The 12,571-nt window shown below is 39.9% G+C and overlaps 1 protein-coding gene across 1 annotated transcript in view; it reads left to right on the top strand.

Annotated features, from left to right (window-relative positions):
• zc3h3 (zinc finger CCCH-type containing 3) overlaps positions 1-12,571 on the top strand; it is a 248,604-nt gene that overhangs the window by 72,191 nt on the left and 163,842 nt on the right. Inside the window, exon 4 of the mRNA XM_078215840.1 lies at positions 7,603-7,759. Within this exon, the coding sequence (XP_078071966.1) occupies positions 7,603-7,759 (157 nt within the window). The remainder of the gene's footprint in view (positions 1-7,602; positions 7,760-12,571) is intronic.

The raw sequence follows: 12,571 nt of genomic DNA, 5'->3' as shown, positions 1-12,571 counted from the left end.
CTAAAAACAAAGTGGGAAGTGATATTGAGGAGAACTGTAAAAGACTTCTGGAACATATGAACACCTTAGTCGAATAGGCAAATAGATGTTCTCAAATTTATTATCTTATCTAAATTAATTACATGTGGATAAGTGTAAGTATGAAGTGTTAAATTTTGGGGGCAAAAATTAAACCCTTGTTCAGGGTGTTAAGATAAGTCCAGTAACTACAAGGCAGTCAGTTTAATGTCACTGGTGAGGGAGCTTTTGAACCAATAATTTGGAAGAAAATTAATAAGCACTTGGGTAAAAGTGCATTAATAAGGATTGGTTAAGAGCAAATCATATTTAGCTAACTTGCTTGAATTCTTTTGAGGTAACAGAGAGGGTTGATGAGGGTAATGCTGTTGATGTGGCGTACATGGGCTGACAAAAGATATATGATAAAGTGCTGCACTACAGACTTGAGGAATGTTGAAGCCCATGGAATAAAAGGGACAGTTGAATCATGGTTACAAAATTGGTTGTGTGATAGGAAACAGAGCTGTGGTTGTTTTTGGACTGGAGGAAGGTGGAGTTCCTCGGGGGTTGGTATTAGGATGCCTGCTCTTTGAGCTAAACTGTAGTGTACAAGGCACAATTTCAAAATTTGCGAATAGAATCGAATCCTGCATTGCAGAAGGAGGCCATTCGGCCCATCGAATCTGAACTGACCATAATCCCACCCAGGTCCTATCCCCATAACCCCATTCATTTACCCTAGCTAGTCCCCCTGACACTAAGGGCCAATTTAGCATAGCTAATCCACCTAACCCGCACATCTTTGGACTGTGGAGCATCTGGAGGAAACCCACCCAGACACAGGGAGAATGTGCAAACTCCACACAGACAGTGACCCATCTGGGAATCGAACCCAGGTCCCTGGCACTGTGTAGAGCTTAGCAATACATAGACAAAGGGCAGATGAAATTTAATAAAGAAAAGTTTCAAGTGATTTATTTTGGCAGGAAGAATGGAGACAATATAAAATAAAGAGTACAATTCTAAAGGAAGTGCAGTAGCAAAGGGACCTGGGTGTAGATGTACATAAGTCATTGAAAGTGGCGGGACAGATCAGGAGAGTGATTAATAAAGCGTATGGCATCCTGGGCTTTATCAATAGGACATATAGTTATGTTAAACCTGTATAAAACATTGGTTCGGCCTCAACTAGAGTATTACATACCGTTGTGAGCACCACATTTAAGGAAGGATGCAGAAAAGATTTACAAGACTGGTCCCAGGGATGAAGAACTTCAGTTATGTAGGTAGATTGAAGAAGATGGATCTGCTGCATAGAGAAGTTTAAGAAGGTTTTGATAGAAGCGCTCAAAATAATGAGAGGTATGGACAGAGTCGGCATTATTGGAAGGATCAAAAGCAGAGGGTACAGATTTAAGGTAATTGGCAAAAGAAGCAATGGAAAGATGAGGAAAAATGTCTTCATGCAGTGAGTGGCTAAGATCTGGAATTCACTGGCTGAGAGTGTAGTAGAGATGGGATAAATTGAGGCTTTCAAAAGGGAATTGGATCATTGTGTGAAAAGTGTGGAACTAAGTGAATTACTCTTTAGAAGACCAGTGCAGACACAACAGGCTGAATTGCCACCTCGTGTGCTGTAACCGCTCTATGATTCCAAAACAAGTAATGGGAATATGCACTTTTGGAAATACTCTGAGGATGTTGATGAATCAAGTTAGATATTTGAGTGCATAAGTGACTTTGCATGAATTTAAAGCCATGAAAAAGCCAATAGTTTGGTTTTATTAATTGGGACATAGCGTTCAAGAGTAAAGAATAATTACAAAACATTGGTTAGGTTGCAGTTGGAGTAGTGGGCAGTTTTGGGCACCCATTGTAAAAAGGACACTGTTGTTCTCCACTACCTCAATAATGTACTTTACGCTCCTGCCCACCAACTTTAGGGAGAGCAGGTTTGTTAAGCCTTGTCGCCATTTCCTATTCCTGAAAATTCTTGTACTCCAAATCCTTGAAGTGCAACATAATCAAGGCCTTTCAAACTGCAGGAAAAACAGGATTGATCTGCCTCCGGAACCGTGGGATGTGATGGTTCCATTTCCATGCCTGAGTGGGGTGCCAAATTGAGAACAGTTTATGCCCTGAAGAAAATGGGCTGTCACTAAACAAAGTAATTTTGTAAATGACGCTTTCAGGCAGAGGAGACTGGTAACCTTTCTGTCCGAGTGAAAATGCTATTATGCTGTCTAGGCAGCCCACTCTGGTCCTTATTCTTCCCTCTCTCCCTACTTTTATTTTAATATTTAATTAAATTATCCTATGTTCTTCCTGTGTCATTAATAAATAGAGATCATAAATACAGATAGTATTTTAAGCAGATCAATTCAATTTTTGTTGCAGTTTGAAAGTGTACAATTATGTTATTTCTCCAAGTCTATTGAAAATGTTTTTGGTAAAAGTCAAATAAACCTGTCCCCTTTCAATAACACTCAAACATCTACCACTGCACCTCACAATTACCTCTTTCTCCAGAAACAGGTCCAATTGCCTCATGATCATTTTTAAAAATTCATGCAGCTTCTGTAGCCTTACCGACCACCATACTTTACAACTGTACTCGGATGGTGAAGTTTTGTCTACCTTTTGTCTTGCACCTCATTTTAAACTTGTATTCAACCAGCGAGTAATTTAGATGTGTCGTGTTGGTTGAGGCCCCGGAGAGTCAAGGACCACAGAGCATGGGCCATTGGATGCTCAGTTCCCTCTCTGGGGTGGTGATTATTTAGCTGAACTTTTTGTATTCATGTGTGAAAGTCATGAGGGCCGCGTCAGCCTGGTGACGACTGCAGCACAGCTTTTCAAGCAAGAGACAGTAGGTTGGATTCTGCTCTCTGTGCAATTTCAGCAGTTTATGCCTTGCCCACTTATTAACAACAGATCTCTTTTTTTTTCTCCTGTCATGATGAATAGTGTTCATAACATGCTCAAACAACACGAACACGCTATTGCTCTCCCTCTCTTGCCACAATAATGTTCTTAATTAGGAGAATCTAATGAGATCGATTAGTCATTAGCCCTGACCTCGTTGGCCCGTGTGTGTTGTCAGCTGATAACAGGGGAGCTCAGAATATTGTTGGTAATAAAAATGTGAGCACTTGGATGGAGTGATATGTGTCACTGTGGAATTAGTCTTTTATAACCAATAATTGTTAAATTGAGGTGTACTTGCACAGAACTGGTGCTGCTCTCTGTCAACAAGGCGATCCCACTTTAAAGTGTCACTACTTCAAAGTAAACTCGCTAGTCTTCCCGGATTTTGTATCAGGGCTAAGTCGGGCTATAGTTGATCGCCTGGTGCATCATCCTTTTCTGGAGCTCCATTGACAATCCACTAAGTGCTGAGCTGAATCAGGTTGAGAGACTTAGTGCTCTAATGGTTGATTCAACTGTTCCAGCACTTGATGCACATGCTGTCTACAAGATGGTCTTACTCGCTGAAGTATCAGCTAATTTTTGATTCCAAAAGCTGTCTTGCTATGAAAATGGTGTCAACCTGAATGCAGAATGGCATGCATATGTTACTTGCCCGTTTATGCAAGAGTTTTTTGTGTAGCATTCAATCTCTAATGATTGATTTCAGACAAGCCTGACCAAGCAAGTACATGCTCTTCATAATACTTAACCCATCTAGATGCTGAGGAATTGCTATTATTGTAGATTGGCAAAGAGTTATCTTCAGGTAGTACCCCCAATCATTCAGTGATTGTCGAATGCTGCTTATGCTATGATTTTGCTGCAGACTAGGGCGAGGTAAGGCAAACTGTAGGTCTACTTCAGCCGCAATGGGAAGCAAAACCTGTGCTGTTGGCATTATTCTGAACTACCCGCTAGCTCCCGAGCCAACTAAGTTAATCGGCCCCTGAGCAGCTAGAAGGAAGTTGTTTCTTAGCCTGTTTCTGTTTTATTGTTCAACAACAACTCGCCCGTCTTCAGAATGGTATTCCCTTGGAAACCCTGATGGCATGGGATCACAATTGTGCCCTATCCTGTTTTCACTCCATATTCAAAATCAAGAATGATTTTACTAGGGTAAATAAGAATTATTTCTGGTGCCAGAAGGATTGGAAAGCAGAAGATCAAAATTTTAAGTAATTGACAAAAGAACCAGAGGCGACAGGAGGGGAAAACTCATTGATCTGAAATGCATCCTGAAGAAAATGGCGGTAGGAGCAGATAACAATAGTAACATCTCTCTCTCGCTCTCTCACAAAGGAAAACACGCACGCACGCACGCGCACACACACACACATTAATTCATTTTTAAAGATCAGAAACAGTTAAGTTTTAATTAAAATATATATTTTTAAAATGTGGCATGTACAATCCAGGAAGGGCATTGAAATAGACAGCAGATGATCGGTTCTGGAGAGTGAAGGATTTGAGGAATATAGCAAAAACAGGAAAATAAGGAAGTTTCTAAGCAAAGGACAGGGTTGTTTCTTGTTTCTAACCTCAAAATATTTGAATTGTTACATAATTAAATGAAATATGTTTCCCCTCTAGTGCATAAAAATGGCACAAAACCCTGGTCTGTGCAGGGCTCCATCCTCCACCAGACAGACATCAATCATTGATTCTGGGGAGCTGGTAACTGACTTGTGATCCTGCACTGACACTTAAGAGAAAAGCCAAATGATGAGGATGGGAAACTGAGAGCCATTCAAAAATAGCTGGGCCTCTTTTTGTTGATGAAAGAGGTTGTGTTCTTTTGGTGAAAAATTGAGGAATATGTTGCACCTCAGACTAGTTACTAAATATAAATATTTTTCTTCATTTTTGATATTTGTGTGTCACCTAGTTGGTCTGTTGAAGCATTCATCCAGAATGTAAGACTCAGATTTGCATTTGTATTTTTCCCCAATTCAGTAAGTTTTTAATGATGAAAATTAGAGGAAAAAAACTTTAAATGTTAAAATTCTGAAAAATGATGGAACTGCATTGGTCATTCATGAATTTTCAGGAAATAAATAGGAATCTGAACTGAATGATAAGAACTAGGAACAGGAATGGCAATATAGCCCCTCGAGTCTGCTCTGACATTTAATACAATCATGGCTGATCTCATCTCGGCCTCAACTCCACTTTCCTGCCCGTTCACCATAGTTCTTTAAACCCATACTAATTAAAAATCTGTCGACCTCTTCCTTAAATTTACTCCATGTCCCGCCATCCATCACGCTCTGGGGTAGTGAATTCCACAGACTCACGATGCTTTGAATTTCTCCTCATCTCTGTTTTAAATCTGCCACCCCATATCCTAAAACTACGACCTCTTGTTCTTGATTACCCAACAAGAGGAAACATCCTCTCCATGTCTACTTTTTTGTCAATCCCTCTTATCATCTTGCACACCTCAGTTAGATCTCCCCATTTCTTCCATATTCCCAGGGAGTATACAGCAAAACTGCCCAATCTCTCTCGGTAAGATGAACCCCTCATCTCTGGAATCAATTTAGTGCAACTACATCCCTCATCAAGTAAGGGGACAGAAACTACACGCAATATTCCAAGTGTGGTCTCACTAATACTTTGTACAGTAGTAACAATACTTCACTACTTTTATGTTCTATTCCTTTAGTAATAAATGGCAATATTCTATTTCCTTCCTTATTACCTGCAGACTACTTTTCTGTGATTCATGCACGAGGACATCCAGATCCCTCTGCACCAAAACACTGTTTCTCTCCATAATTTGCCTTTGTATTTTTCCTACCAAAATGAATAACCTCACACTTATCGATGTTAAACTTCATGTGCCAAATTTTGCCCCATTCACTTAATTTATCCATGTCCATTTGTAATTTTAAAATTTCATTATTGCCACTTACTATCCCATCTATTTTAGTGACACCTGCAAATTTGGCTATGGTACCTCATATCCCAAGTATTTAAGTCATTAATATAGATTGTAAAAAGTTGGGGCCCAAGGACCGAACCCTGTGACACCAGTCACATCTTGTCAACCAGAAGAATACCCATTTATCCTGACTCTCTGCTTTCTGTTGGTTAGCCAATCCTCTATCCAAGCTAATAAATTATCCCTAATCCCATGTGAACTGACTTTGTGTATTAACTTTGTGTGTGGCATCTTATCAAATGCCTTCTGGAAGTCCAGATATACTACACCTACAGGATCCCCATTATCCACCTTGCATGTTACAGCTTTGAAGAACTCCAGCAAATTAGTCAAACATAATTTACCCGTCATAAACCATGCTGACTCTGGTGGATTGCATTTTGACTTTCTAAATGTCCTGTAATTACTTTCTTAATAATGGATTCTAACAATTTTCCAATGACAGATGTTAAACTAATTGGCCTATAGTTTCCTACATTTTGCCTCCCTCTTTGAATAAAGGTGTTATATTAACATTTTCCAATCCACTGGAACCTTTCCCGCATACAGGAAGTTTTGGAGTATTGTAACCAATCGAGCTATTATCTTCAATACCACTTCCTTTAAGACCCTAGTATGTAGGCCATCAGGCCCGGGGGACTTGCTTGCCTTCAATCCCAATAGTTTGTTCAGTAGCTGAAATTATATGGTCAATGAATGAAAGATGCCAGAATAGCAATTGTTTTTAATTGTTGAAATACAAAACAATCAGAGATCTGGAATCACAAATTGACCATTTTATACTAGATCATTTCATACAGCATTGAGGTAGCCTTTTATTTTTATCCATTCATGAGATGTGGGCATCGCTGGCAGAACCAGAATTTATTGCCCATCTCTAATTGCCCATGATCTGAATGGCTTGCTAGGCCATTTCAGAGGACATTTAAAAGTCAAGCACATTGCTGTGGGTCTAAGCTAAGGTTTTATGGTCATCATTAGGTCTTTGAAATACAGATTTTTGTTGAATTCAAATTTCACCATCTGCCGTTAGCATTACCCTGGGTATTTGGATTGCTAGTCCAGTGACACTACTACCCCTCCACCTCCCCTGTGTAGTATGGACCAGAGTTGTGTGTTGACAAGGTTAAGTAGGGCTGGCAGATTTTTACAGCTTTCATGTTCGTTATTTCTGGTACTAATCCATAAATTAAAATAGGAACAGGTGTAGATCATTAAACCCGTTCCACCATTCAGTTTGACCGTGGCTGATCTGTATCTCAAGCCTTGGCTTCATACCTTAAATGTCCCCTAACAAAAATCTCAGTCCAATTTTGAAATATACACTGAGCCTAGCCTCAACAGCATTTTGGAGGAGAGCTCCAAATTTCTGCAACCCTTTGAGTGAAGAAGTCTATCCTGAAATTAGCCCAGATCAAACCCCGTTTTCCTGGATTCCTATGCCAGAGGAAATACTTATTCCATATCCATGCTGTTAAAATTCTTCAATCCAGATTATTTTTGGTTTCACAAATTGTCATGGTGAAGTTGAACTAGTAATTTCTTGGTTACTAGTCCAGTACCATAACCCAGCAGGCTACCATATGTGAAATGAGAGATTTATGTTTCTATTAATTCTTATTGTGTTTATTACTCTATTAATGTGTACAATTTATTTATTCATAAAATGATTTTTAATGTTTGTGCAGGTCTAATTTTCTCCTCGGTGAAGAGCCCTCCAAATAACCGATTCATCAATACAAGGTATAAAATAGTGAAGAAGAATACAGGCTGGAATAGCTCATTGCCAGGAGCCTCATGCAGTGTGTCCTGGAAGACCAAGAAGGTCAATGGCTCCAGCTCAAGGTAATGTTGTGTTTCAAAACTAATTGAGTATGCATGACTTAGTCAGATGCTGGTTACTGTATTCTCTCCAGTGCCCTCTGGGTTAAAGATTTTAGTAGTGGAAGCAAAAGAAGTCACCCTGACGCTGCCTGAAGTCCACACATATGTACTTTCAGTAGAAGGTGCGGAATAGCAATCAGGAGCAGATCTCCAGCTGATTTCATCTGTTCTGCCCTCGGGCTGATGTGCCCAATTGAAACACCCCTACTGCTGCAGTGTTCAACCTTCAATAAACCTAGGCTAAAGGGCTCAATTACTCCCGATATAAACTCACTCACTCAGCCATGGAGAGGACTGTCTCATCTGATCGTCATAAAGCCAATCTGACCCTTGCAGTTCTCCCCAATCCTAGTGGTCCTTAGCTGTACGAAATGTACATTATGTTTCTTTACATTTGTTTTCTGTGATTATGGGTTCATTTAGTAGTTTTTGGCCGACTAAAAAGTTGCATTTCTATGAGACATGATATTCATGTTTTTTTTAAACAGAACAAATTTGCATCAAATTCTCCTTGGGAACTTTTTGAAATCCTTGAATCCTCTTAGTTTAGCTAGATAATAAACAGCATAATGTAATCAAACTTTTCTCTTTTTTTTTGCTGTGCTTTAAAAATAACTTCAGTGATGAGGTCAGACAGGAATGAGAATCATATTAGTCGGTCTGTAAAATTCATTTGAGTGAAGTTGATCCCTGTAAACACATGTGGATTACAAACTCTCAGTCCCTTACTGTAATTGCTGCTTCAGCTGTGTGGTGAACCGTGAAACTTTTTAAACTAGTTACTTAGGCATCAGCTGTGGTACTTCCAATAAGCATTTCCTGTTGACTTTTTAAGTTCTAGTAATTTGCTTTAGTTTTATCTCTCTTTATGCTACTCAACACTTTATCCCTCTCATTTTTGTAAACACTTTCATACAACTTTTGCCTCAATAAAACTACAGTATTGAAATTACAGTATCAGTTATTGCACATCAGGTAAATCTGAATATGGCAGATGGTGGAATTTAAACTCAGTAGAACATCTGGAATTAAAAAGTCCAATGATGATCATTGTCAATGGTCGTAAAAACCCATCTGGTTCACTAGTGTCCTTCAGGGAAGGAAACCTGCCATCCTTGTCTGGCCTATTTGTGACTCCAGACACACATCAGTGACGCAAGGGGAAAAACATGTTGTCCACTATTCACTACGATCATAACTGATGTCGGGCTTCAATTCCATCTTCCTGCCCACTCCTTCCCCATATTCCTGTTTTCTGAAGCATCAAAAATCTGTCTTAAACATATTCAACAGTGGAACTTCCACAACCTTCTGGGGTCGAGAATTCCAAAGATTCATCACCCTTTGAGTGAGGAAATTTCTCATCTTAGTTCCAAATGCTCAGACCCTTATCCTGGGACTGTGCCTCCTGTTTTAGTTTCCTGACCAGTGGAAATGATCTCCCAGCATCTATCCTATTAAGCTCCTTCAGAATTTTTTAGGATTTCTATGAGATTACCTCTCATTCTTCTAAACAGAGAACATATGCACAATTTACTCAGCCTCTCATCATAGGAAAACCCTCTTATCCCAGGAACCAATTTAGTGAGCCTTCATTGTACTGCCTACAGTGCAAGTATATCCTTTCTTAAATGTGGAGGCCAAAATTACCCACATTCCAGATGTGGTCACATCAAAACCCTGTACAATTGGACTACAACCTATTTATTCTTGTACTCCAATCCCCTTGCATGAAAGACCAAAATACTATTTGCAAGCAAACTTCTGTGTTCTTTGTACAAGCACATGCAAGTCCCTCTGAACAGTAACATTTTCAAGTTTAAAAAAAAAAATTACATTTAAAAAAAAAAATTTTGCTTTGCTGTTCTTATGATCAAAGTGAAAAGCTTCAGACTTCCCTACACTATTAGTTGCCCACCTACTTAAATTTCTATATCTCTTTGCAGTCTCTGCGTCCTCTCGCAGCTCGCCTTTCCACCTAACCTGGTATTATCAGCATGCTTAGATACATTAATATAGATTGTAAATAGCAGGGGCCCAGCATTCTTTATCCTTATGGCATTCTGCTAGTTACAGCCTGATAATTTAAAAATGCTCTGTTCATGCTCACTCTGCTTTCTACCTTTAACTGATCCTCAACCTAAGCTAATATGTTATCCCCAACTCCATGAGCCCTTATCTTGCCTAGTAACCTTTTTTGTGGCACCTTATCAAATGTATTTGGAAATCCAGGCAGTACTACATCTTCTGCTTCCTCTTTATCTTCCTTACTATTTACATCTTCAAAAAATTCGTTAATTTGTCAAAAAGGGTTTTCCTTTAGAACAAGTCAATTTACTCTTAATATTATGATTTTCTAAGTGCATTCATAAGATTTCCTTAACAATAGATTCCAGCACTTTACATGACAAATTATGCTAGGCTAACTGACCTGTAGTTCCCTGTTTTCTCTCTCCTGTTCTTGAAAAGCAGTATTACATTTGCCAATTCCCAATCTAGTGGGACCATTCCCAGTTCAAAGGGATTTTGGAATATAATAGCTCACACATATACTGTCTCTGCAGCTAACTCTTTTAGAACTCTAGGGTTTATGCCATCAGGTCCTGGAAAATGGTCAGATTTTAGTCCCTTAAGTTTCTAATATACTTTTTCTCTGCTGATATTCATTACTTTAATTTTCTCATTCTTATTAGCCCCTAGGTTCCCTTCTTTTTCTGGTATGTAATGTAACTTGCGTCTTCGACCGTGAACAAATTGTTGGTTCAAAGCCTCTTCCGTTTCCTCATTCCCCACGATAATTTCTCCTGTGTCTGCTCCTAAGGGACCAATGTTTACTTGAATTGCTGCTTTCCTTTAGTTATTAAAGCTCTTGCAACCTGTTCTCGTATTTGTTGTCATTCTATTTTATTTCCTTTTCATCAATCTTTTGGTTGCACTTTGCTAGTTTCTAAAGCACTCCTAATCTTCAAACTTGCTACTGTTTTTTGAGACATTTTGAGCCTCTTCTTTTAATCTAATACTATAAGAGCCAAAGTAGCTCTCCTAGCTTGGAGACAAAGGAAGAAAACTCACCAATTACCCCTCTATAACAAATTCCCATGTGAAAGAAATTCCCAACTATATGCTCGTCTACAGCTCTCTAGCACAGTCTCCTTTCCATGCGTCCACTTACTCTGAGATTTGAAAACCTGTCTGCCTATATAGTGCCTCTGAAGAGTCACTATCTAGCTTAGCTTCCTGCTACTGTAATTAATGCCTATTGAACCAACTACTTTCAGCTGATAGATGAATAACTGCCACTGCTGGCAGCTCTCTGTTTAACAAGGCTATTTACCTAACATGAAGATTGAATGTTCCATGTCGGGACACAGTAACTACAAGTATTTTCCATCTTGGAAGTCCTTCTAAGGCATAAAGGGACTACGTTGAAGAAAGGCTGTCTGTTGTTACATTAGAAAAAGTATTTTGCCTGAGCTGTCCCTTTTTAATGCCCTGAAGTGTTATTTAAGTGGAGAAGTGCTATAAGCAGGCAGTAACTGAGGTAATTGGAAGGTGTTCACTGTTGCTATTGATGAGGAGAGTGAAGACCATTTGGTTATAATTTGTTGCTGATTGGCTCAAATTTTATTTTCGCGGTCTTTAGCCAATGCTTTCAGGTGTGAAATACGTGCCTGATGCAAAATTAAGCAAGAGAAGCAGGCACTCAGTTGAGTACATACCTCAGTCACGCTATGTTAACTCAATGTTCTTATAATTGCACAGTTCTTCCTTGAGGCTTTTCCTTGCCTGGTTGATGCTCTGTAACTACAAATCTGAAAAAAGTATCTTATCAAAAGCGTCCCTCTTACTGAGGAGACCTCAGGCCAATCTATATCCAACTACCTGTTCTGTAGGTATAACAAAATCCACCGCAGCAACTGAGACAGTCCACAACCGGCTAAAACAATCAACAGCACTCTAAATAAAATAACACTCAACGTTCTTTTAAAAAAACAAGTCAATTCACCCCATCTCCCAATGTTACCGAATCCTTAAATGTTGTCGAGAAGAATACTGAGATACAGGCTATTGGACTAGACGGGATTGATGTTCATAAGGAGGAGGTGTTAGCAATTCTGGAAAGTGTGAAAATAGATAAGTCCCCTGGGCCGGATGGGATTTATCCCAAGATTCTCTGGGAGGCTAGGGAGGAGATTGCAGAGCCTTTGGCTTTGATCTTTGTCATCATTGTCTACAGGAATAGTAAGAAGTCAACAGCACCAGGTTAAAGTCCAACAGGCCCACCTGGTAGCAAAAGCCACACAAGCCCTCGGAGCCGCAAGCCCCCCCCCCAGGTGAGTGGGAACCCTGCCCACAAACAGAGCACACAAAGACACAAACCCAACCCATGTGAATAATGGTTGGAATGCGAACACCCACAACCAATCAAGTCCCCAAGAAACAAAACAGCATGAGTGGAGAGAGCATCAAGACAGGCCAAAAAGATGTGCACCGTCTCCAGACAAGACAGCCAGCGGGTTGGGTTGTGTTTGTGTCATTGTGTGCTCTGTTTGTGGGCAGGATTCCCACTTGCCTGGGGGGGGTTGCGGCTCCGAGGGCTTGTGTGGCTTTTGCTACCAGGTGGGCCTGTTGGACTTTAACCTGGTGTTGTTGGACTTCTTACTGTGTTTACCCCAGTCCAACGCCGGCATCTCCACATCATGACTACAGGAATAGTGCCAGTAGACTGGAGGATAGCAAATGTTGTCCCCTTGTTCAAGAAGGAAAGTAGAG

The sequence above is a fragment of the Mustelus asterias genome, chromosome 7 (genome assembly GCF_964213995.1).
Source record: "Mustelus asterias chromosome 7, sMusAst1.hap1.1, whole genome shotgun sequence".
NCBI classification, from domain to species: Eukaryota; Metazoa; Chordata; class Chondrichthyes; order Carcharhiniformes; family Triakidae; genus Mustelus; species Mustelus asterias.
Note: the sequence above shows the minus strand (reverse complement) of the source record. Positions and strands in the feature narration are given on the sequence as shown.